Source organism: Ailuropoda melanoleuca, chromosome 1 (assembly GCF_002007445.2).
Source record: "Ailuropoda melanoleuca isolate Jingjing chromosome 1, ASM200744v2, whole genome shotgun sequence".
Taxonomy (NCBI): domain Eukaryota; kingdom Metazoa; phylum Chordata; class Mammalia; order Carnivora; family Ursidae; genus Ailuropoda; species Ailuropoda melanoleuca.
Genome location: NC_048218.1, coordinates 69,137,970 through 69,164,493, shown reverse-complemented (window position 1 = coordinate 69,164,493; position 26,524 = coordinate 69,137,970). Strand labels below are relative to the sequence as shown.

The following is a 26,524-nucleotide window of genomic DNA, read 5'->3' as shown; positions in this document are numbered from 1 at the left end:
CAAAGGCAGATGCTTAACCAATTGAGCCACCTAGGTGTCCCTATTTTTTAACTTTTTGAGGAACCTCCATACTGTTTTCCACAGTGGCTGCACCAGTTTGCCTTCCCACCAACAGTGCAAGAGGGTTCCCCTTTCTCCGCATCCTTACCAACACCTGTTCTTTCTTGTGTTGTTGATTGTAGCCACCCATGAAATGAATAATCCAATTAAAATATGGGCAGAAAACATGAATAGACATTTTTCTAAAGAAGACCTACAGATGGCCAACAGACCTATGAAAAGATGCTCAACATCGCTCATCATCAGGGAGATGCAAGTCAAAACTACAATATCACTTCACACCTGTCAGAATGGCTAAACTCCCATGTCCTTTTGACATTCCTCCATGAGTCTTCGAGCACTTGCTTAGATTCTGGCACAAGATTCCTAGGCTCACCATACATTTCCCTGCCCCAGTCCTAGAAACAGCCATTTCGAAGGAACCCTGATTCCTTTCAATGAGGAATGGTATTTAGAAACCAAGATCTGGATGCTGAATGTTAGAAGCAAAGTCTAATAGTACTGTATGTCTGTCTGTGAGCTATAAAACATTAGTACAGTGACCAGCTGTCCTGATTTACTCTGAACCTGGGCCTTTTGGTGTTAAAATCAGGAGCATCTAATGCAAACCGGTAGAACAAGTTGGTGACCCAAAATTAGTCACATTGTTAATAGTAATGATTAAGAAAGAACAGTGGAAATTGGGATTGCGATATATGTATACCAGTAGTAGCTAAAGTAGCTGTAAATTACCAGGAGATTTAAGGCTTTGTACTAAATCTCTTCCAACTGTAAAATATCTAGGTCTAGAGCAGTGGATCACAAACTTCACTGCACATTAGTATCGCCTGGAGAGCGATTTAAGGTACTGAGCCCTGGGCCTGGGACATTCCAATTTAATTGGTTTAGGAAGGATCTCAGGCGTCAGTATTTTAAAAATGCCCCCCACCGTGATTCTCATGTGCTGCCAGAGTTGAGAACCAGTGGTCTGGGTGGGGCTTTGCCTTTCAAAGTGTGTCCCTGGACCAGCAGCATTGTCATCATCACTTAGCTTGTCAGAAATGCAAACTTTCAGACTTCATCCCAACTGGATGAGAAACTGGGGATGGAGCCCACTAATCTGTGTTGTAACATACTCCCCAGGTGATTCTGATGCTCACTCAAGTTTGAGAAACACTTGTTCGGAGACAACTGTTCCTCAGCCTCGGTTGCACATTAGAGTCACCTGGGGACCTTTCAAAAAAAAAGGTTCCTCAGTGTCACCCCCTCAGAGAGTCATATTTCATTCATTTTGGGTGTGGCCCTAGCATCGTTATTTTAAAAACTCCCTAGATGACTCTAATGTGCGAGTAAGGCTGAAAACCATAGTCTGGGGTTTTTGTCCCCAAGCCCAGTGTTTAACTTGAATCAAAGTGCACATCAAATTGCAAATAAAAAAACTAACTAGGTGTGTAATGCATAGGCCATATTTGCCTTGCTTTTTCGCTTCCTCCTTGTCTAGACCCACGCAGGGCCTCTAAGCACTGGTTTGCACTCCTTTGAAAAGATTTTCATCCCTTGAAAGCGTTATTTTTCCCATTCTTCCAGCAGTTATTTTGGTGGGTATGGTAGAGAGTGGGACTTGAGATACTATCAGTTAGTTGCTAGTAATTCTAGCCAAACCTTAAAGTAGCCCTCATCCATGGCAAGAGAAAAGTGAGCTCATTTTTTAAAAGATTTTATTTATTTGACAGAGATGGAGAGAAAGCACAAGCAGGGGGAGCAGAAGAGGGAGAAGCAGGCTCCCCACTGAGCAGGGAGCCCAAGGTGGGGCTTGATCCCAGCACTCCAGGACCCCAGGATCGCAGGACCCCAGGATCATGCCTGAGCTGAAGGCAGACGTTTGACCACTGAGCCACCTAGGTGACCCAAAAAGTGAACTCATTTTAACATTAATGTAAGACAGTTGTTTTAAGGATTTTTCCTCAGCCTGCTTCCTACCTGTCTTCCAGAACTAGTTTCCTCTCATTAGGCTCAACATAGAGTTGCTGAACCTGAGTGCAATTTTGCCATTTCCCTGAGTGCAGGTTTGGAGTTTGAGCTATGGCAGTGGTTCCTAGTCTTAGCTGCATGACAGACTCATCTGGGAGCTTTAAAAAAAAGTTCCTGGTTCCTGGGGTTTGGTCCCTAACCCCAAATATTCTGATTTAATTGATCCTGAGATGTGGCTCAAGGATCTGGGGTTTTAAGAGATCCCCCAAGGTGACGGTAATGTGCAGTCGGTGTTATGATCCTCTGATTAGGGCTGTGGTTCCCAAACTTGTCTGCATAATAAAATACCCCAGGAATCTCTTTAAAGCTTCCAAAACCCAGGCTACCTCCCCACACCAATTAAATAATCACAGCCTCTGGGGTGGGACATAGGCATTGGTAATTTTGAAGTTTCCCCAGTGATTCCAATATGCAGCCAAGTGTTGAGAACCACGGCGTTAGGGTATTTGATTGTGTGGGGTTTGGAAGGGAGAAGAGAATGATTGTCATTTCCTGAGATGTAAGTCTTCCAACCCTTCACCTTCAAAATCACATTGCCAATTTATAATTTACAGGGGCATCACTGTCATTTTTCTAAGAGGTATATTTCAAAATGGCATGGCCATAAAATGCAGTCATGAACCAATTGAAGCTCCCATAGAGCTTACCGATTAATTCAAGTGCAAAAGGACAATTGAAATGGAATATAATTATGTCCCAGACTTAAAAATTTTCCATCAGCTGATTTGGTTCTATCATTACATGTATTTCCACATTATATTTCCCATTGTTTCTTCTCAAAGATTAAGTGGGATGGCAATGCTGACATCTAGCCCAGATTCATATAGTGGAGGAACAATATGGTCAATATCAAGTCCATTCCTAGCTGTTAGGGATCCTCAGAGTACATGGAAGGGGAGAGGTCTTTGCTCTGAGGACCTGAAAAAGGAATCTAAATATTTAAAAGAAGCTGGCATTTACTGCTTGCATTTTACTGATCCTCTTTATTTGTAACCAATCCAAGGAATACCTGAGAAGAAGAGAGGGTCTAATTACATATACTTAACTGTTTCATAGTTTTCCTCTTCCAATTAGACTGTAAGGTTTGAAGGCATAAGGGCTATCTCCTATTCACTGTTCTATCTCTGTTTAGCACCCAGTCCAGTGTCTGAAATGTGCAAGTGCTCAGAGAGGCAATATAGCATACTGGTCAAGAGGACCAGCTTTGGAATCAGTCTGACCTGGCCTTGAATCCTGGCTCCATCACTTATGTGCTGTGTGATCTTGGGTGAGTTACTTAACCTCTCCGACCCTCTCTTCCCTGCCCCTCTCCCTGTAAAAGAAGGGTAATAATAGTACGTAGCCCATGGGATTGTTGTGACCGATTCAGCAAGACATTATTTGTAAAGCACCTTGCAGATTGCCTGGCACATAGTTTGTGTGCATTAAGTTGGGAGTTATTCTTAATAATCCGATTACTTGTTAAAGGAATAAACGGATGTCATAGCCTGCTTTCCTCTCTTGAGGTTAACAAGCCAAAACAACCTAATCAATTTGATTTCTGTAAGATTCCAGTACTTAATTTCAGACAAATAAAACCAACCACACATTGGAAAGAGTCTCTTCCCTGTTGGTGTTGGTGTTTCTCAGTATTTATATTATAGTCAAATATTGCAACTTCTAGTAAAAAGTTTAAATAGAGTTCGGAGGAAAAAAATGAAGCATAGAAAACAGATAAGGCCATCCCTCTCATTTTGTCACCCTCAAAATATTGGTTACTAAAATAACCCACTTGTCAAATCCCTTTGTACTGCTGTGAGAAGTGCTAATGTAAGAAATGTTTTCTGAAAATAACTGTGATGAGGTGTCATGAATTAAGGGCTTTAGTACAGAAGTGATAAAGTTCCCTTCTGGGTAGAATAGCTCAGGATCATAAATTGTGCAGAACCTGTATTGGCTTACCCTTTCTACCTCCTAAAAGGAAACTAGTTTCTAGGGATGGGTTTTTTTTAAAACTACACATACTATAAACGCTGCATAGGATCCTAGGTTGGATCTTAAACAGAAAAAGAACATTAGTGGAAAAACCAGTGAAATCAGAATAACGTCTGTAGTTTAGTAAATAGTATTGTACTATATTGTTAGTGTCATAGTTTTGATCAACATACCAGTTATGTGAGGTGTTAATGTTAGGGTAAGCTGGGTGAAGTGTATACAGGAACTCTGTACTATGTTTACATATCTGCACATTTAAAATTATCTCAAAAAATTTTTTTAAAAAACCCCTAAACATAGTCTTTTAAAAACTAAACATACTGATTGAAAGCTAATTCTAGTAAAACCAAGTGTGGGTGGGTGTTCAGGTCAGGGCTCCAGGGATAAAATAGTGCTCACCCAGATACCCAGTTATGTGAATAAGCATTACCTGTGACAAGCTGACAAGGGGCAGGAGTAGCATGTAGCAATTATTTTACAATAAGGAATTTCTGGCAGCCTATCAAAAAACAGTTCCTTTTTTCCCCCCCGTGTAAGTTAGCCTGGTTTAGAACACAGAGGCCTGACCTAAAAGAAGGCCAAATATAAATACTCCAATCAAAAGACATAGGGTATCAAAATAAATAAAAAAACAAGACCCATCTACATGCTGCCTACAAGAGACTCATTTTACACCTAAAAATACCGCACAATTGAAAATGAGGGGATGGAGAAATATTTATCATGCAAATGGGTGTCAAAAGAAAGCTGGAGTAGCAATACTTATATTGGACAAACTAGACTCTTTTTGAAGATTTATTTATTTGAGAGAGAGAGAGTGCACAAGCGTGAGTGCGTGAGTGGGGGGAGGAGCAGGGGGAAAGAATCTCAAGCGGACTCCCTGCTGAGTGTGGAGCCCAACACGGGACTCAATCTCACAATCCTGAGATCACAACCTGAGCCAAAACCAGGAGTCGGACACTCAACCAACTGAGCCACCCAGGTGCCCCTGGACAAACTAGACTTTAAAACAAAGACTGTAACAAGAGGTAAAGGAGGACACTGTGTCATAATAAAGGGGATAATCCAACAAGAAGATATAACAATTGTAAGTAGTTATGCACCCAACATGAGAGCACCCATACATGAAGCAATTATTAACAGACTTAAAGGAACAAATTGATTATAATACAATAATAGTAGGGGACTTTAACACCCCCCTTACATCAGTAGACAGATCATCTCACCAGAAAATCAACAAGGCAACAATGGCTTTGAATGAGACACTGGACCAGATGGACTTAACAGATATAGTCCGAACATCCCATCCTAAAGTAGCAGAATACTCATTCTTTTCAAGTGCGCATGGAACATTCTCCAGAACATGTCATGTATTAGGTCACAAATCAGGCCTCAACAAATACAAAAAGATCAAAGTCATACCACGCCTCTTTTCTGACTGCAATGTTATGAAACTAGAAGTCGGCCACAAGAAAACATTTTGAAAGACTACAAATACATGGAGGTTAACATGCTACTAAACAATGAATGGATGAACCAAGAACTCAAAGAAGAAATGAAAAAAAATACATGGAAACAAAAGAGAACGCAAACACAATGATCCAAAACTTTTGGGATGTAGCAAAAGCAGACCTAAGAGGGAAGTATATAGCAATACAGGCCTACCTCAAGAAACAAGAAAAATCTCAAATAAACAACCTAACCTTACACTTAAAGGAACTAGAAAAAGAACAACAAATGAAGCCTAAAGCCAGCAGAAGGAAGCAAATAATAAAGATTAGAGCAGAAATAAATGATATAAAACTAAAAAACCCTAATAAAACAGATCAATGAAACCCAGGAGCTGCTTCTTTGAAACAATTAATAAAATTGATAAACCCCTAGCCAGACTTAACAAAAAGAAAAGGGAAAGGGCCCAAATAAAATCACAAATGAGAGAGAAATAACAACCAACACCATAGAAATACAAGTATAAGAGAATATTATGAAAAACTATATGACAACAAATTAGACAACCTGGGGAAAATGGATAAATTCCTACCATAACATAAACTACCATAAACATAAACTACCAACACTGAAACAGGAAGAGATAGAAAACTTGAACAGACTGATAATCTGCAAAGAAATTGAATCAGTAATCAAAAATCTCCCAACAAACAAAATTCCAGGGCCAAACGGCTTCACAGGTGAATTCTACCAGACATTTAAAGAAGAGTTAATACTTATTCCTCTCAAACTATTCCAAAAAGTAGAAAAGGAAGGAAAACTTCCAAATTCATTCTATGAGTACAGCATTACCCTGATACCAAAACCAGATAAAGACTCCACTGAAAAAAGAACTACAGGCCAATATCCCTGAGGAACATGGATGCAGAAATTCTCAATAAATAGCAGCAAACTGAATCCACCAATACATTAAAAGAATCATTCACCATGATCAAGTGGGATTTATTGCTGGGTTGCAAGGGTGGTTTAGTATTTGCAAATCAATCAACGTGATATACCACATTAAGAAAAGAAAGGATAAGAACCATGTGATCATTTTAATAGATGCAGAAAAAGCATTTGACAAAGTACAGCTTCCATTCATTGATAAAAACCCTCAACAAAGTAACTTTAGAGGGAATATACCTCAACAGAATAAAGGTCATATATGAAAAACCCACAGCTACTATCCTCCTCAATGGGGAAAAACTGAGAGGTTTTCCTCTACAGTCAGGAACAAGACAGGATGTCCACTCTCGTTATTTAACGCAGTACTGGAAGTCCTTGCCACAGCAATCAGACAACAAAAAGAAATAAAAGGCATCCAAAATCATTGAGGAAGTAGTAAAACTTTCACTATTTGCAGATGACATGATACTCTATATAGAAAACCCAAAAGACTCAAAAAATTGTGAGAACTGATACATGCCTTCAGTAAAGTTGCAGGATACAAAGTCAACATACAGAAATCTGCTGCATTTCTTTCTTTTTTTCTTAAAGTAGGCTCCATTCCCAATGCAGGGCTTGAACTCACAACCCTGAGATTAAGATCTGAGATCAAGAGTCAGACACTCGCATTTCTATATACCAATAATGAAGCAGCAGAAAGAGAAATCAAGGAATCAATCCCATTTACAATTGTATAAAAAAACAATAATATATCTAGAAATAAAACTAATAACTAAAGAGGTGAAATACCTGTACTCCGAAAACTATAAAACACTGATGAAAGAAACTCAAGATGACACAAAGAAATGGAAAAACATTCCATGCTCATGGCTCAGAAGAACAAATATTGCTAAAATGTCTATACTACCCAAAGCAATCTACACATTTAATGCAATCCCTATCAAAATACCAACAGCATTTTTCACAGAGCTAGAACAAACACTCCTAAAATGTGTATGGAACCACAGAAGACCCTGAATAGCCAGAGCAATCTTGAAAAGGAAAAGCAAAGGAGGAGGCATCACAATTATGGGCTTCAAGTTATATTTCAAAGCTGTAGTGATCAAAACAGTATAAAATAGCCTCATAGAGCAATGGGAAAAAAATAGAAAATACAGAAGTAAACCCACAACTATATGGTTAATTAATCTTTGGCAAAGCAGGAAAAATAGCGAATGGGAAAAAGAGTATTTTCAACAAATGGTGTTGGGAAACCAGACAGCTACATGCAAAACAATGAAACTGGACCACTTCCTTACACCATACGCAAAAATAAATTCAAAATGGATGAAAGACCTAAATGTAAGTCAGGAAACCATCAAAATCCTAGAGGAGAACGCAGGCAGTAACCTCTTTGACCTTGGCCATAGCAACTTCTTTCTACGTATGTCTCCTGAGGCAAGGGAAACAAAAGCAAAAACTGTTGGGACTTCAAAATGAAAAACTTCTGCATAGTAAAGGAAACAACGAAACTAAAGGCAACCTATGGAATGGGAGAAGATATTTGCAAAGGACATATCTAATAATGGTCTAGTACCCAAAATATTTATAAAAGGCAACACCTAAGAGGAAAAATAATCTAATTAAAAACTGGTAGGGGCGCCTGGGTGGCACAGCGGTTAAGCGTCTGCCTTCGGCTCAGGGCGTGATCCCGGCGTTATGGGATCGAGCCCCACATCAGGCTCTTCTGCTATGAGCCTGCTTCTTCCTCTCCCACTCCTCCTGCTTGTGTTCCCTCTCTCGCTGGCTGTCTCTATCTCTGTCGAATAAATAAATAAAATCTTTAAATAAAAATAAAAGCTGGTAGAAAACATGAATAGCCATTTTTCCAAAGAAGACCTACAGATGGCCAACATATAGATGAAAAGATGCTCAACATCACTTACCAGGGAAATACAAATCAAAACTACAGTGAGATATCATCTCACACCTGTCAGAATGGCTAAAATTAACAACAGAAAAAACAACCAGTGTTGGCGAGGATGTGGAGAAAGGGGAACCCTCTTGTACTATTGGTGGGAATGCAAACTGGTGCACCCCCTCTGGAAAACAGTATGGGGTTTCCTAAAAAAATTAAAAATAGAACTACCCTACGATCCTGCAGTTGCACTACTAGGGATTCACCCAAAGAATGTAAAAATACTAATTCAAAAGGATCCACGCACCCCAATGTTTGTAGCAGTATTGTCTACAATAGCCAAACTATGGAAACAGCCCGTGTCCATCAACTGATGAATGGATAAATAAGAGGTGGTATATATATATATATATATATATATATATATATATATATACACATACAGAATGGACTATTACTCAGCCCAAAAAAGAATAAAATCTTGCCAGTTGCAATGACAAATAGAGTATTAGAGAATATTATGCTAACCAAAGTAAGTCAGAGAAAGACAAATACCATGTAACTTCACTCATATACGGAATTTAAGAAACAAAACAAATGAGCAAAGGGAACGAAAAGAGAGGCAAACCAAGAAACAGACTCTTTTTTCAAAAAGATTTTATTTGTTTGAGGGAGAATGAGAGAGAGCACAGGTGAGGGGGAGGGGCAGACGGAGAGGGAGAGGGAGAAGCAAACTCCGCTGAGCAGGGAGCCTGACACAGGGAGCCTGATACAGAGCCTGATCCCAGGACCAGGAGATCATGATCTGAGCTGAAGGCAGATGCTTAACCGACTGAGCCACCCAGGCGCCCCAAGAAACAGACTCTGAACTATAGAGAACAAACTGATGGATGGTTTCCAGAGGGGAGGTGGGTGTGGGGAGGGAATGGGTGAAATAGGTGATAGGTATTAAGGAGTCACTTGTGATGAGCACAGGGTGATGTGTGGAAGTGTTAAATTATTATATTGTGCACCTGAAGCTAACACTGTATGTTTGCTGGAATGAAAATAAAAACTGAATAAATAAATAAATAAAAACTGAAGAAAAAAAGAGGTCCAAATATATATGTTGTCTTAAACTCTCATCTTAGAGTTTGGTCAGCTAGGTGTTTGGAAGGAATTTCTCACTGTAGTGCTAAGCCTGAAATGGTAATTGTGCCCTGAACATGAGAAGAGTGGGAAGAGTAAGGATCCAGCCCATTTTAAAGCACCAGCCTCCTTAGCACTCAGTTCCTTCTCTCTTCCCTGGATCCAACGAACTGTGGCGTTAACTCCTATTATCAGCTAAAAGGCAGGTGTTTCTGTAACCTACTGTGACCAGATGACAATTTAAAAAGGTGTTGGCGGAGGGGGAGTGGAATCTAAAAGGACTGTGGCACTCTTTGTTCTCTTAGGTTCTTTAGGGATTAGCCCTTCTATGTATGTTTTTCATAGTTGTGATCAGCATGTGTACGTGCTGTTTTCTGTTTTTCTGTTTTCATTTAACATTATTTTACATTCTGCTTCCCACTTGCGCAGTGTACATAATTGTCATCCTTAATGGCTGGGTAACATTCCATTGTATTGAATAGCATGATACTTCTTAGGACTGGGCTCATTTCTCTAAGCAGTTATAAAAGGCTTGCTGTTTCTTAGCACCAGAGGTCTATTTTAGTTCCTGGAAATGGAGACTAGCATGAGCGTGGGATTGCGTGGGATCCTTGAGTCATCCTCACACAGCACAGTTTGAGTGCTTTGTTAACATCACTCTGCCCACCACCTGACAGCAGAGCCTCCTGGGCTCCCTGGACCGGAGCCGTGTACTTCATAGGCAGAGGGATGGAAGTACAAGCCCCCTGACTCTCACAACCCCCCAGCTGATACTCTCTCTGTGCCAACAGCAAGAAGTTCTTGCTGCTTTCTCGCTCACCTGGAATAACTCCACCTGCATTTCCCATAGAGATACGAGAGGAAAGGCAAGGAGAGTGGGAGGTTGGATTATTATAGCCAAAAAAAGTAAAACACAGGTCAGGGGTGCCATGGCTAAAGTTCTTCTTTGAGGCACACCTATGAAAATGAAGTAGGATGTGGTGATGATTTCCAGGCCTGGAAAGCTGGGAAATAGCTCTCACTCTGTATACTCTGTATTCCTGTCAGAAATCCCAGTTTTGGACATCCAATAAAGGGTTAAAAGGGATTAGCGACAAAGCAGTGAGTCCAGGCGTGACCTCCACCCACCCCATGGCCAGTGGCATTTTACTGACCAGAATGCCGGTTGGCAGGATTCTCCTGAGAAGAGTGTTACATTCAGTGCCTTTGGTTAAGTCTCACTAGTAGCAACTGCCTTGAAAATTAGTGATTCTAATTGGTTACTGGGAGGGAAGAGTGATATTCAAAACACAACTGGTATGGCCCAAGCATCCCTCAAATAGTCAGGGATTTATAGCTGTGTTAGCTACTACCATACTCTAATCCTAATTGATCACTATTCTTTCTTTGCTCTTACTCTGTGCTCATTATATGACCTGTGCTCTGCAGATCACACTGGACACCAGTACTGCAGACAGGGTACTCCTGGCAGGTAGAAACAGCATATAAATGAAGAGTGGTGAGTATGTGCCAGGAGTTGAAAACCATTCCAAACAGAGGGATTCCCCCCACCTCTGCATATTGAATTCTCTAGTCAGAAAAGCCAGGGCTCTCCTGCAAGACAAAATGGACAAGTACTCAGTGCCATATGGGGCTTGTTGAATGATGGACTGGGGTCTTTTTGTCACTAAGTGCCTCTGACAAGGAGCTAAGCTTTAAAAGTCCTGGAGGAGGGAGGCCAAGACCTTGACAATGAAAGGAGAGAAACTCCCAAGGCAAGCACTTGCCTGAAAGAAAATTTGCCCCCAAGGGTCAAGAAACTATCCTTAATCTAGGTCTTGGGCTGCCACGTGGAGACATGGATTTGTAAGATGTCTGGCAGATTTAGGATTTTCAAAGACGAGGATATGGGAGGCAGTGGTTAGCAGTGGTTATATAATTACCCCAAATTCTCCATGCTCTTTTAACATTAGAATCCAAGGCATCTCTTTTTGGGTTGTCCTTTACAGAAAAAAGAATCCCTTTCCGAGAAGGGAGGGTGTAGCTAATGATCTAAGCTTCTCCTCTAATCATAATAATAGTAGCTAACATTTAATGAACTACTTAATATGTGTCAGAAACTGTGCTAAGCATTTTTATATGGATTTTCCCCTTTGATCCTGACAACAACTCTCTGAGGTAGGTACTCTTATTTCTGTCTTCACTGGGGGAAATTGCCAGGGTTACCCAGCTTGGTACGGGATTTGGAAAGTACAGTAACAGCCTGCAGCAACAAAATTAAGATTCACTCAAAAAATAAATAGAGGTATGCAGGCTGTATTTGCAGAATATTCTTTAAATAACTTTGTGATTGATGGATTCTATGTAGGAAAAATTTGGTTGACGCTCAGGAACACATACATTGTACAAAGGGAAATGTGCCAATATACTGAAATGCAGTTTTATCAGGTTGTTTCGACTTGTATTTCCCAACTTGCCCACATTGATAGGTAGTACTCCCACCCCCTTTTAACCACACTTCCCTCTTGGCTGAGAAAGTATGCCTGCCTCATAAACATACATGCCATAAAGACAAATGTGGATAATCCAGTTTTCTTAAGAACCCGAGTTTGTTGAATTACATTTCCTGTTTGATAAAACTCTTCTTCAGTAGAGATATTTGCTGAATCCCTGGGTGAGAATGATTGTCAACAGAATTCTCCAGTGACCTTTATTCGGCAAATTGGAGGAAAGTAGGTGGGTCAAGAGTGGTCAGAGAAGACCCAAGGAGGAAGCAGTATTTTTGGACAAGAAAGATACAGTACTGGCTTGGGCACACAGGAGATGTGGATTTTAAGAGCAGCTCTGTCAGTGACCAGCTGTGTAATTTGGGGCAAGTCACTTAACCTCTCTGTACCCCAAACTTCTCATCTATTTAACAACTGAGGTTGGACTAGAGGCTCTATAAGGTTACTTCCAGATCCATGACTAATAGGCTAAGCCTCAGTCAGAATCCTATCAAACATCCTTAAGTGGGGGAACACCTGGGTGGCTCAGTCAGTTGGATGTCTGCCTTCTGCTCAGGTCATGATCTCGGGGTCCTGGGATCGAGCCCTGTGTCAGGTTCCCTGCTCAGCGGAGAGTCTGCTTGTCCCTCTCCCTCTGACCCCCCCACCCCCACTCATGCTCTCTCTCAAATAAATAAATAAATAAATAAATAAATAAATAAAATCTTTAAAAAAAGATCCAGAAGGTTCTTTGGATGGTTCTTTTGGAGATAAGACCATGTGTAATGCATAATAGCAAACGATGCAGCCTTAGTGTCAGACCCTCTAGATAATGGGGCAGTAGGACTGATCATTCCATGCAAGTTTTCTATCCTTGAGAAACAATTAGGGGCTGGTTGGCTTTTCTTGCCTGGTGAGGCAGTATAAGGTAGGAATTAAGAGCATGAGTTCTGGAGTTGGACCTTAGTTTGAAAACCAGTTCTGCCACTTCCTCACGGTTGCCATGATTTGACCTCTCTGAATGTCAGTTTCTGCTTCTGTAAGTTGACGATAGTACCAACTTCATAGGCTGGTGAAGATGAAAGGCAATAGGATGTAAAGCACTTAGCCCAGCACCTGGCAAGACAGAAGTACTCAGTCATCCGTGTGTGCTGCAACTATTGGTGTGCTTATCCCTGTCAATGTAATTCTCCTGACTTGGGCATGGCTACACTTCAGCACTTTTCCTGGGTGTAGCTTTCTCCTTCTGCATGGAGTTTGAGAAAAGCATAAGCAGATCTTTCTGGCCTAAAGTCAGCTCTAGAGTCAGATCTGGATTCAAATTCCTGCTCTGCTTTTTAACGGGGTGTGGGACCTTGGGCAAGTTGTTTAACTTGTCTGCTCCTTAGCGCCCTCATTTGGGAAAATGCAGGCAGGTATACTGCCCACCCTTAAGGGTTGTTGTGAATAAGATAATGAGTGTGAAGAACTTAGGCCTGTGCCTAAGGCCTGACATCCAGAAGGCACTCGATAAATGTGGTGAAAGTAATAGTTGTAGTAATAGTAAATACTACCACTACCCTCCATGGGATGAAGTGTTGACCGGGTTCAAGCTCATACAGTTTTTGCATACCAAAGTGTTGGGAGCGGCAGCAATTGCTGTTTCTTGGAGCGGTACCAAGGGAATTGTTGCCAGGCTTCACGAACCATGGCTGGGAATTTAAAACCGAGTTGTTTTTGTTTTTGTTTTTGTTTTTGTTTTTGTTTTTTTCCGGAGGCATGACTGAAAATGATTCAGCAGGGCACAGTTCTCAGCAGCGAAGTTCTAGTTATTTCTGCCAGTTGCCTTAAACCCAAGAACCTCCGCGGGGGGTGGGAAATGTAATTCCAAACTGACCCCTTACTTCTAAGGCTCGATTTCAGTTGCTCACCCATGCCATGTTGTTCACAGGCTTCATGAGGAACACCCGGATGCAGAGACGTAATATCTCTATTCTTCTTTGCCAACGGTCATCTTCATTCTCAAATGGATGCCACCACACTTTTCTTGAGCCTCTCGGGGCAGGTATAAGCTTCATTTGACGTCTAAAATGTGGTATTTATAGGAACAATGGGAGTCCTCAGGGATGTGATGTTAGAGTAGGTGGACTTATAGGTAGGGGAGAATTTAGAGGTATTAGCAAATAGAAATGAAAAAACCGAGCAGTTCTGATGGTTCTAGAGATGAGCACATTTACTGAGGGAATTATGATAGGAGATGGTTTTTTTGGACTTCCCTCCATTTTTCTCTTTAGTACTCTGTTAAAAGTCTAATAAGAGAAAGAAAACAGCCAGTCACTGCAAGTGAAGCTAAGCAGCAGGTTTCCTGTCCTTCCCAGATCACTCCCAGTTGGGAGGGTGTTGGCCCATATACCCAAGGGGGTGTAGATTGCACCCCTCCAGACACCTGCCCTCTGCCCTGGCCTCATACTTTCAGTCTTGCTCTTTTCCCTCTCCCCTTCATATAAGGAATACTAACCACAGGATCCAAAGGCTTCTTCACGGGGATTTTCCAGTAACATCTCTTCTGTGTCCCATTTCTCCAGTTTTTTCTTTGCCCTGAGTTCTGAAGTTATAGAAATGAAAAATGGATTTCAGTTTTGGACAGAGATTTAGGGGTAGTTCCTGACATCTAGAAAAACACTTCTGCTCTTCTACCAGATTTCTTCCACTCAGCACTCATCCTCACCCCTTGTCCCCAGAGCAGTACCTCTCTCCTCCTCAGTGGCCCTGGCCCAGGCTAGGCCCCTCTGTATAGGTATAACAACCCAAGGCTCTGGTGTGGCCTGAAGGGCTAGATCCCTTGGAGAGCGGAGGTGACATATTATTGATGGTTGGCCATAATAGACAACGGGGTCCCAAGGAGCATTGAGAAGGAGTGGCCATTAACAACAAGGGGCCTTCAAGGTCTCATAGCCTTTTTTAAAAAAATGCCTTTGTTGTATTGGAAGAGATTGTATATGCTTTTTATAAAAACTAGAATTTCCCAAAACCAAACATCCAAAGAAAGTCACCTAGCCTTTTACTTCTCAAAATCACCTAGTGTCTCACCCCTAGAGAAAACCACTGCTGTTTGGGTGATTTCCCTTCAGATATTCTGCACATGTATACACATCTTGCTGAACATGCTAGACCCTGATTTACCATTTTTCTCTAACAAAATGTCAGGCTGTGGAAAACTTTCCATGTAGTAAATATAAGTCAACATTATCCCTTTTAATGTCCGCATAGTATTCCATTGTATGAATGCACCTTTATTTATTTAGCCACTCCCCATTTTTAGTCCTTTAAGCTTGTTTCCAACTTTTAGCTGTTTTACACAATATTGGGTTTCCACATTTTTAAAGTAGAATGTGTGTGTGTGTGTGTGTATAATTTATTCATATTGAGAGAAGAGAGACAGCTAAACTTCTCACCATAAAGGTTGTACCAATTTGTACTTCCACCACTGGAAATCATAACCTTTAGGATAGCCTGATAGACGTGCAAACAAAGATCTTGTGTCAGCCAGTGCTGGAGTGCTGGGGCATCATACTGGGCTAACCAGAGGGTAGTGCCCAAGCACTCTCCCTGTACTTCACCTGCTTCTTCTAACCACCAACCACAGTATGAGAAAAGAGTTTCAGACTCAAAACAGGAATACTCTTTTATAAATTGTGAGAGAAGGCCTATATATCTTTTCTTTTCTGACTAACCACTGGTCCAGCATTACCTTCAAAAAGATCATCATCGACAAATGGAGCTGGGTGCTTCAAATCATCACTTTGATTGTAGCAAAGCTCAGTAGTGTTCCGAGTTCTATTTCTGCCAGAACATTCACCTTCCTCCATGGGTTCATCTAAAGCAAATGTTACTGATATGTTCTTTTTAGGCCTTAATCTTAAACCTTCTTTCTGTACAGCAAGAAGATGGAGGAAAAAAGTCAGTTGGTGCTCTGACAGTTCAGGGATTGGTCCCTGGGGCGGTAACACTTAAAGAGCCACTTACCTGTAGAATTGGCTTTAGGGGCCTAGCTTCCACTGAGCATTGTCCTAGACGCTGTCTTTTTTCTTTGGACATTCCCATCCTGGTAGCAAAGCTGGGAGAGAGAGGAAAGACAAAGCAATACTGAAAACAGACACACTTCAGGCTCCTTAATTGAATGTCGCTATTACCCCCTCCCTGCCATATGCCTTTGGACATTGAAAGGGATGACAGAGCAAGAGGACATTTAGGTCTTTTATTCCTCAAAACCTTGATCAACTTCTGTTTTCTTCTTCTCCTTTTTCTCCTTCTTTTCCATATTTCCTGTTTTTTCTCATCTTTCCTAATTATTGGGAGGAACAGAGAACTGAAAGCAGAGAATGTAGGGTAGCTTTAAGACTTTTCACCATAGAATGTTTCCAATCAGCTTCTTAAGGGGTTCATGTTCCTCTTCTCCTCTGTGTGGCACACCAGGCAACAGAAACCCTGTTTCAGAGAAGCTCTAATACCGATAGGTTGGCTTTACCTTTCTACACCTCATCCCACTAACATGAGGGAGAGGGTAGAGCTAACAATGTTGGAATGTTCCTGGTCGTTGCCCTAGCCCCATTTGGGCCAACTGATCTTGAGACACTTGCTCAGCACTGCACAGAATCCAAACACTACCCAGACCTCCCTACGTATGTTGAAGGTTGACTCCTGCGTCTGTTCTTATTAGTACCCCTAATAGAGGCAGCTCAGTACCTGTCTGATAAGCATCTTTCTCCAGAGGCTCTGGTGCCCTTGGAGGTTGGGATGCTCGAGGTGAGTGGCTGTTGGCGAGTACACAGCTCTTCATATTTATCCCCAATGGCAGCTAATAGCCAGCGTAGACCTTCAATGAGGGGCTGATGTTTCCTTCTTTGGAGGTTTTTGATGGCTGAACAGGGTACCTATGACAAAAAGAGAAGACTCTAACCCAAGGGACTGGAATCCCTGAGGCCCAAAGTCCCAATTATTCTCAGCCAAGAGCAGAGGTACACTTAAGCTCTGCTATGCCTAGAGAGGCTCTCAGACTTCCTGGGAGACACTCAGCACTCACTCCTGAGGAGGTAAACAAAAGACAAAAGTTAAGGTCCTTTAAAAAAGTAATTGTGGTGTAACGTCCTGGATGTGTGACCTTGGGCAAGTCACTCGTAGCCTCTGCACCTTAGCTTTCTTATCCATAGAATGAGGATATTGAAACTTCTTAATTGTACAGAGCTATTTTGAAGGCCTAATGAGAAAACAGATGTGAAAGTGTTATAAGAATGTGTTATTTACTGTCAGCGTTGAGTCAGAAATTATCACTGTAGGTGTTGCCTGTGGGGGAGAGGCTTTGCCTGATACCCAGCAGATGGGGCTGATTATGGAATGGGCCAAGGGATGCATCAGCTGGGCTCGAGACGGTGAGGGAGGGAAGGAAGGGTTTTGATACTTACCACTCGGCACAGGGACTTGTTCTCATTCACTAGCCTTTCTAGGAGTAGATATTCAATAATATCACAAGGTAGGAGGGCGTCCTTCTTGTCTTGTTTGTTTGCCAGGCTAGAGCAGGGCATAGGAGAGAGGAAGGGAAGAGAAGGGGAAGAGTAAAACAGAAATAGAGGCCAAGGGCAAGCAAAGAAGGGAATGAGGAGGAGAACCGATCAATTCTAGTACAACTACTACATATACAGGATCTAGCTTTAAAAACATAACCAATGGGATGAGGCAGAAATGTTTCTAGCCAACTCTCAGTGGAGGAAAGAAGAGCACAGATAATTTGAGTTCAAGATAATCCCCAGACCTTGTTTCTCACTTACTCTACACTATGCCATCAAACTTGAATTAGAATTGCTAACCGGGATACAAACAGATTTGGAGTTTTTACACACTCTCCCAACCTCCATTCAGGCTTGAGTTGGGGGTACTAACAAGGAATGAAAAAAGCAAAAAGTGGGGGAAGGGTGAGGATTGATGGGCCATCAGAATTATCACCCTGGAATGAATGCTAATTACATAACTCTTGCATAGTTGGCAAAAGGAGGAGTCCATTGGCATAAGTTATACAAAACGGGTTGTTTTCTGCCGCCTTCTCAGGGTCAGAGTCTGAAGCCAGAAAAGAAGCAAATTCAGGAAGGCAGTTTTAGGGAAGAGTTGAGGGAAGGGGGTAGAAGATCCAGATATTACTCTCCATTTCCCTGTAATGCTTGCCTTCAGAATTACCTTTCTACAGCTAGGTAACATGTCCCCCATGGCAGTATGTGCTAGAAAGTGGCTTTTGAAAACTGCCCCCAGAGGACTGGCCCACTTCCCCTCACTGAGCTGAAGGGAAGAGGAGGTCAAGCTGGGTGTGACAAAGGGACCACCCTTCCTCTGCCTACTTCTCTTCTGAGGGTACATGGGAAGGAAAAATGGGGCACAAAAGCAGAGTCTTACAGTAGGATAGGTTTCCCTGCCACTCTTTTATCAGACAGGAGATGTGTCAAGATGATCCTCACTTCCTGCATGCGTCCTGAGTCACTGGAATCCAGGACAAAAACAAGTCCGTGTGCCTGTGTGTAGTAGTTCGGCCAATTTTCTCGGCCCTTCATGTCTCCATTCAGGTCATAGATGGAAACTTCATACTCATCCAGCAAGAGTGTAGTCAATTCAGATTTCATACAATTGTCCATCCTAGTGGGAAGCACTATGCATAGGGGAAGAGAGGAGAAGAAACCACAAAGCCAGGGAATAGAGTTAGACATAAGAATTTGTTAAACAATGATCTGAACCTTGACCAGAGCCTGCCCTGAGGAAGCCAACTGAGGCGTCTTGCCATCCTGCTCACACTCACAGATTCCTCTTCCTCAACCAGCACTTTGTCATGCTACCGTTTCCTGGCTCAGTAACTTTCCTTGAGTGCCCACTGCTCCCAGGATAGAATACTGACTCCTTTGCCTCCCAACCTGCCAGACCTGACTGGTGTCCACAGAGCTCCTGTTACCCACCCAGTTTCTTCCTCCCTCTGCTCCTTGGCTCATGTTCCTCCCATACCACAAGAATGCCATGCTCTGTCTTGCCCTGGGCCTTCACAAGATGCTATTCCCACTGCTTAGAACACTCTTGCACTACTCTCTGTTTGCTTAATGCTTTTTAAAAAACATATCAATCTAGATCTTGTTTCCTCTAGGAAGGTTTCCCCAACTCACACCACCATCCCCCAGTCTGGACAAGGTGCCTTTCTTCTGGGCTTACCACGCACAGCACATATTAGTGTTATAAATTCTATGATTTTGTTACCTGAGTTATAAACTTCAACAGGACAGGAACCCTTTCAGTTCTGTTCACCATTGTATTCGTGATGCTGAGCACAGAAGCTGGCACACAGTGGGCATAACAAATATTTGTTGAATGAATTTTGATGAATGAATGACTGAATGAATGAATGAACAAGAGGACCTTTTCTCCCACCCTTTCTTCAAGGCTCAGCTCAAGTACCAGTTTTTTTTAGGAAGCCTCTCTGACCTGTCCAGTTCTCATTTCTCTCTCTCTTGTTGAGCACGTGGTCTAGTGAACTGGTTCTTAACCTCATTCTGTGCGTGTCCTGTCTTCCCAACTAAAATGTAAGCTCTGTCAGGGAGGGGCTCAGCATTACCTTACATATAGTAGGTGTTCAATGAATGTTTATGGTGCCTATTACTGTGGGTGGAAGTATGAAGTCCTCTTCTTCATATCTCCTCTGAGAAACCATTCCAAACTCAGATACATTTTCCATTTCAAGGCTATGGCTAGAGTATAGAATCCCATAGAGCATTCCATACCTCTTTTGGCTCCCATAGAAATGCAATTCAAAATGACAGTTTTATACACATTTCAGTCTTTTGAACTGACAGTCCTAGCCTGGCTCTCTTCCCACATTAATAGTAAAATGATTTTATAGATTCTCTACACTCATACCTGGGAGTTTTAACACCAGAATCAGTAGCTACTTATTTACCTATAGTCTTAGATCTACCTATGACATTTTCCATGGGATTGCCAGAATGAGTCATTCAGCTGAAATGTTAGTAAGATGCTTTCAAATCTTTGGAAATGTGTGATTATACGCACATTTACATGTATATGTGTGTATGTGTATTATCATTACATTTTAATGTGATCTTATAACTCCTGTTTTCATGTTAGTCAATGATCTTTTTAATTATAGTTTTCAGTAACATAGAGTTTTCAGTCACAACTTTGATGTGATATTTGCTATGTTTGTATTAGACTACTTAAAAATAGTGAGTGAATAGGTTGAAACTCCAAAGGTAATTTTTAAATCTTGCTTCCTGCATCCAGGCAAGCTTTATATATATTTTTTCCCTGTCAGAGCAAAACATTTTCCCTAGTTTTTTTTTCTTTAATTTGAAACCTTACCAGTCCCTTCAATAATGCAATCTATTGTTGGTGAACCTTAGAAGCCGTGAGAAATTGTTTCCTGATAATTTACATTTCTCTTACTTCTGCTATTAATTTATAGCAGAAATTTATCATTAACCCAGAGGACAGGTACTGAGGCTAATTTATCTCTCCATCCCCTGCATAGTGTTTCATAAAGCTCAGTCTGGGGACTCTCTGATTCAGAGGTACATAGAGGTGATCGTTTAAGTTCTACTTTATACCAAATGAATCAGAACCTCTATGTTTGGGACCCAAGCAGTCATATGTTTAACAAACTCCTATAGGTAAGAAAATCCCCAGGTGATTTTTCTGCACTTTAAAGCTTGAGACTCACTGCCTTAGAGAGCAATGAAACTCATGCCTGTTGTGTCTCAGCATCATCTGGCACACTTGTTAAGATTTTGAATCTGCGGGCCCACCCAGACCAAAGTATCTGAACTTCCAGGCACCTGGGTCAGTAGGTGTGAAATCCCCCAGGTGATTCTGAGTTTGGGCTCTCAGTACTCACTGTGCTCAAGGATCACCTGTGGAGCTTTTAAAACCTATGACAGTAGGCCTCATTCTTTGAAGGTTTAATGCCACAGATCTGGGGAGGGGCTTAAGCATCTTTTTTTTTTTAAGCTCCCCAGGTAACTGAAAGCTGTTGCTGGATTTGAGAGGCACTTCTCTAAATGCCCTCATTTAGGACACCTGCTTGTGCTCATGTTTGGGTTTCTTGCCCCATGGGACCTGCCAGCCAAAACAGTTATAGTGAATGGTGTCGTTGATAATAATGGCGTACATCCCCAAAATATTTTATAGCTGGCATCTTCAAATGCTTACACAAGTTATAACTTGTAGATTGGAATTTCCTTCTTAGGTTATTGTCTGTTTTTGGCAATCATAAACTTTTGCAGGAGCAAGGGAGGAAAGCTATTGCATTTTGGGTACAGAGCAACCTACTAAATTTACTTTGGTCGTCCTGCATGGACAAAGATGGCCTGAGACAGTCTTTGGAATGTGACATCAGCGGCACTTTGCTTCTTGATGATTCAAAACTATTCTTTGAATGAAGTCACAACCATATACCTATTGGTTTATGAATCAACCCCAAGTTAGTCACCAAGCACAAGGCAAGTTATGCAGTAACACATTAAATAGACTACAGGCTCCTTTCTCTAGGAATTAGAATGAAAAGCAGGCACTGTTCTCACAGACAAAATAGCACATGGCTAATTGCAGATGAATGCTTCCCAAAGCTGGCTGACCATCAGAAACACCTGGGGAGTTTTTAAAAGATAGATTCCCAGGCCCCACCCAGAGTGGATGGGAATCTAGGGGTGGGGCTGAGCTGGGGCTCTAAAAATTATCCCCACTTTCATCAGTAATCTTGTGATTTATCTTGGCTCCTTGTTTTTCCTGCTACTCCTTACCTTGTTACCTTTTCTGCCTATCAGAGAACTGGGAGAGGCAGGGAGTCAAGTTTGCTGCCTATAAGGGGAATGGATGGGGGTTGGAGAAGTTGTAAAGAGGCAGTATGTTGCCTGAGGAGAATGGGGGAGAACATTCATTCCACAAATATTTATTGAGTACCTGCCTGAGGGTACTAAAAGTACAGAGACTAAAGATACAGAGCTGGAAAGATCTATTAGTTCTCAAGAGGCTCACAGTCTAGGGGATGGACTTGCTATTGTACAATGATGTTGTGATAAGTGCAAGATAGAGGGAGGCACAGATTAGAGTGGGAGCTGAGGAAGAAGCCGCCGGGGATTAGGGATGGCCCAGGTAGAGCTGGGGTCAAGCTTAGACTTGTGTCTCAGGGCATTTGATTAAGCAGTTAGGTAATGAAGTGGATGAATTGCTAGGTAGTGAGACATCATGTACAGAGTGTGGGCATGTGAACTAGAATGGTATGATCACAGAGGAATGGCAAATAATTTGTTTTGGCTTTATCAGGGGACATATTCAGAGAGCATGGGAAAATGAAGCTGGAGGAGAAGTCAAGGACCAAATCATGGAGGACCTTGTATGCTGCTGAGGAACTTAAATTTTGTTTTGATAATAAAGGGGAGGCTTTGATTTTGAGCAGGGAAGTGCCATGATCAGATTTTTGCATTAGATCCTTCAGGCAACTGTGTGGATTGAATACTGGGGTGTCAACTAGAGATGGCAAGATCAGCCAGCAGGCAGTCACCGTAGTTCAAGGAAATTGATGCAGGCTTCAAGTAAACAAGTGGTGGAGGGGTCAGGTGAACCCTTTCCTGTACTTTGCTGAGGGCCTAGGTTATGTAGAGCTCAGCCATATCATCATACCCCTTCTTTTATTTTATAAACTTCAATGGAGGGCATCCTGTGCTGGGCTCCCTGATTGGCTGGCCAGCAGTTACATGGGTCTTTGCAACTAGAATAGTAGCTCCCTGAAATTCTGTGTAACTGTTGCTTGAAATGTCAAGGTATTAAACTGGAGATCTGGTATTAAGCTTGCATGTTTCTGAACTGACAACATTTCTCAAGCTCCAACCTTCTATATTAGCTGTCACAAAGAGTTTCATGTTATTAAACTTCTTCATCATCCCACACTTGTCTCTCTTATCTAGACCAAATTCCACTTTAATTGAATTCTGAAACTAGACACTGTTTGAAACATGCTATCCTTTATAATTGACTGCAGTACTTTACATAGTTTGAGCTCATTCATACTGACACTATGAGAGGACCTTCAATTAGGATGTCTTGTAAAGGGAGAGGCGACAGACATTACATAAACAGGCTGATACCCAAGGAGAGGAGTGTGTGTGTGTGTGTGTGTGTGTGTGTGTGTGTGTTGGGAAGTGTTTATCTTCAAAAGAGGGAACCTGAGGGCCATGGAGTAAGGCTAGGAAGAAAGGAATGATTATTTCTTTGGTCCCTGGGGCCCATAGGAGACCTAAACTAATATCTAATACTCTTAATTCCTTACATCTTTGGAAAGCCTCCACAAGAACAGTTTTGCCTGAGTTGTCCAATCCAATGATAATGATGGTCACATTCCTGGAAATAGAAAAGAAAAATGAGCCAAAGCCTTAAAAAGCACTGTTAGTTCTTAGGATAAACAATTCTATTCTTCGTTTATGTTTGAGGCTCTGCCTTCAGGGCAGGAGTCCCAATGCATGTACCATAAAAAGCACAGCCAAGGTGGTAGAAAGTGGTATGGGAACCCCTTCCTAAAGCTTCCAATGAAACATCTCTTCCCTGATTTACTTGCTTTGTAGAACTGGCCATCCTCCCCCAACCTTGCCTCCAATCATGCAGACGTTGCTTAATCACTTTCCCTCACAATATATATCATGAAGACTTGTCACTTGAGGGACTTTGGGCAGATATATTGGAGGAAATGGTGGAATATATCTAGAGAAATAATTGCAATATTACCTTCGCGTCTGTTCAGTTGTCTTTGGCCGAGACCAGCAGGAGGTCAGCAGCCGGAACATGATTCAGCTTCGTTCTTTAATATTAAAGGAAACAAATAAATGAAAAGTCAGCCCTGTTATTAACACTGATCCTAAGTCAGCTTAGGACTACACAGGTGCTGATAAACAAAGCCTGAAGTCCGAAATCCATAACTTCATGCTATCCAACCTTGTCTATAAATGCCATAGAGGGAAAAACTGGTTATTCTCAACTCCACTGAAAGGTACCCACAAAGTGGGGGAATTTCTTATTAAAGCAACCCACCATGGGCATGGTAACATCAGGTGTGGCCTGTTCCTTCAGCCATAGTTCATCCCTGTTGGGAATATCTTCATTCAATCCTGGGTGGGGGTGGGGCATGCAGCAAAACCTTGGAGAAGAACCAGATTAGATTTTAAGAAGGACCTATTGGGAGACCTAAGTAACAACTATCCACTGGGCTTGGTTCTCTCATTGATTCTGCTTCAAAAATGTGTGCACTGGTGACCCACTGTCATAGATTTCATACGATTTCTAGAACTGTAAGGGACCTTAGAGATCACCTAGTCTAATAGATTTCAAATATCAGTCCAGGTGCCCCACTTTCAAAGATTCTAGGGAACTGCATAAGCTCCCCAGGGGATTTCAAAATGCAGCCATCTTTGGAAGTGATCACCTAAGTAAAAAGGGCAATTTAGACAATCGCTTCAAGGTTTATCCATGTTGTAGCATGTATTAGTGTTTTGTTCCTTTTCTGGTTGAATAATATTCCATTGTGTGGATATACCACAGTTTGCTTATCCATTCACCAGTTGATGGACATTTGAACTCTTTCTACTTTTTGGCTCATCTGAATAATTGTGCTATAAATATTTGCATACAAGTTTCTGTATGGACATGTGTCTTCAGTTCTTTTGGGCATATACCTAGGAGTGTAATTGCTGGGTCATATGATAACTCTATGTTTAACCTTTTGAGGAAGTGCCAGACTCTTTTCCAAAGTGGCTGCAGCATTTTAAACTCCCACCAGCAGTGCAAGAGTGTTCCAATTTCTCCACATCCTCACCAACACTTGTTGTTGTCTTTTTGTTTGTAGCTATCCTAGTGGGTGTGAAGTGGTATCTCATTGTGGTTTTGATTTACATTTTCCTAGTGACTAATTATATTGGAGCCCGGAGCTGGGGAAGTTCCAATTAGGTTAGCAAAGCACTTCAACTGATACTTCAGATGGGCTTTGCTTAGCTACCTCATGAGCACAGTGCATGTCCAGCTTATCAATGGATAACGCAACAAGGTTCTGCAGAGTCATTACCTATTTTGGAGAATTGCCATTCCCAAATAGAGACTCACAGTTCATAGAATTACTTAGAGTATGGTTTATTCCCTAGGAAAATCATTTAGCTCCCTGTAAGGACCTCCTGGAGAATGGCTATGGCGTATCCCCGATGACAGGGAAATGTTATATATGGCCTGTGGTCAAATCCAGCCTTATTCCTGCTTTGCTCCTGAAGCTGATGAGACCTGGAGCCTGAATCACCATAGCCTAGTTGTCTGGGTTCCACAATCACCATCTCTGTTTGAGATGAGACCAGTGGCAGCTTCATGTCTATTTCCTGATAATTGGCAGAGTTTCCTAGCTTGATCTCGGGCTCTCTGTTAGTGCCACCAAGAAAAGTCAAACTGATATCACACAAGTTTTTCCTCAAGAACTCTCTCTAAAGAAGGATAAATAGGATAACTGAGGAGGAAAACAATTGGAGTAGGGATTACTGGTCCTTTCTTTTATCTCCAATGTCTCTCCTAGATATCCTGAAATGAAATCACCTAAATTAAGCCTTCATATCTCTTTTCTGTAAAATGGAGATAATGATATATTTTGCTTACCTTGAGGTGGTTAATTATTTATCAGATTAGAAGTTGGTTCTTTGTGGATGAAAGACATAAGATGTGTAGAGTGATAGGAAGGCGTTTTGAGCCTTCTTGCCAGATTGATCCAACTCACTTGCCTGCTTGTGAAGGGTATGGCAATGGCCTAACAATGGCTGTCAAGGTTCTGACATATCTATGGCAACTACTGCCTGGTTCATAGCAACCAAACCCACATCTTCCTACCTTATATGATTACAGCTAATTACTAAATGAACTTGTAGTCATAGTTTTTTTTTTAGTTTACAAAGTATTTATATATTATACAAAGTATTTTTTATACAAAGTACATATTTATTTATATAGAATTTAGTATGTGCCAGCACTCATTTAAGCACATTATACATATTAACTCATTTAATCATTATTACAGCACTGACAAAAAGCAGGGGCTGTCATTCCTACTTTTTGGAGATGAGGTTCCCAAAGAGGTTAAGTAATTTCCCAGGGTTCCCCAGCTAGTACGTGATAAAGCCAGAATTCAAACCCAGGAGTTCTGGCTTCAGAACCTGTATATTAGGTTAAGGGTCTCACAGGCTGTGTGAATGAGATGATCTCAGGTACCAAAGAAACTGCCTCTGCTCTGGGCCTTTCTATCTCTTCTGGCCAAACTGTTTTACTTATTCTTTTTTTAGTGAACTTTTAAAAAATAAACTTCATTTTTTAGGATGGCTTTAGATAAACAGAAAGATCACAAAGATACTGCAGAGATTTCCCGTATACCCTGCACCCAGTTTCCCCTATTCTTAGCATTTTATGGTAGTATGGTGCATTTTTTTTTTACAATTAGTGAACCACTATTGTTTAATGTCCTTCTGTTCCAAGATCCTGTCTAGAATACCACAGTGCAGTT

The 26,524-nt window shown here is 41.5% G+C and overlaps 2 protein-coding genes across 8 annotated transcripts in view; one reads left to right on the top strand and one right to left on the bottom strand.

The window, feature by feature from the left end:
• Nucleotides 1–26,524, top strand: part of DLG1 (discs large MAGUK scaffold protein 1) — a 1,062,265-nt gene that overhangs the window by 689,955 nt on the left and 345,786 nt on the right. The gene's annotated exons all lie outside the window — the stretch shown is intronic.
• ARL13A (ADP ribosylation factor like GTPase 13A) lies at nucleotides 14,424–25,751 on the bottom strand. Its single transcript, XM_019809276.1, has 9 exons — nucleotides 25,630–25,751; nucleotides 23,728–23,800; nucleotides 23,276–23,346; nucleotides 18,352–18,601; nucleotides 17,373–17,478; nucleotides 16,657–16,844; nucleotides 15,937–16,027; nucleotides 15,662–15,842; nucleotides 14,424–14,515 (listed from the first exon to the last, which is right to left on the bottom strand). The coding sequence occupies exons 2-9, from the start codon at nucleotides 23,784–23,786 to the stop codon at nucleotides 14,424–14,426; spliced, it is 1,038 nt and encodes a 345-aa protein (XP_019664835.1). The 5' UTR covers nucleotides 23,787–23,800; nucleotides 25,630–25,751.

Coding starts and splice junctions, on each gene's coding strand:
- ARL13A (XM_019809276.1), bottom strand. CDS start 23,786: ATGTTCCGGCTGCTGACCTCCTGCTGGTCTCGGCCAAAGACAACTGAA. Junction 17,479..18,351: donor GCAGGGAAACCTATCCTACT/GTAAGACTCTGC, acceptor GCCCTGCTCTAG/CCTGGCAAACAAACAAGACA. Junction 16,028..16,656: donor GAAAGATGCTTATCAGACAG/GTACTGAGCTGC, acceptor TCTCTCTCCCAG/CTTTGCTACCAGGATGGGAA.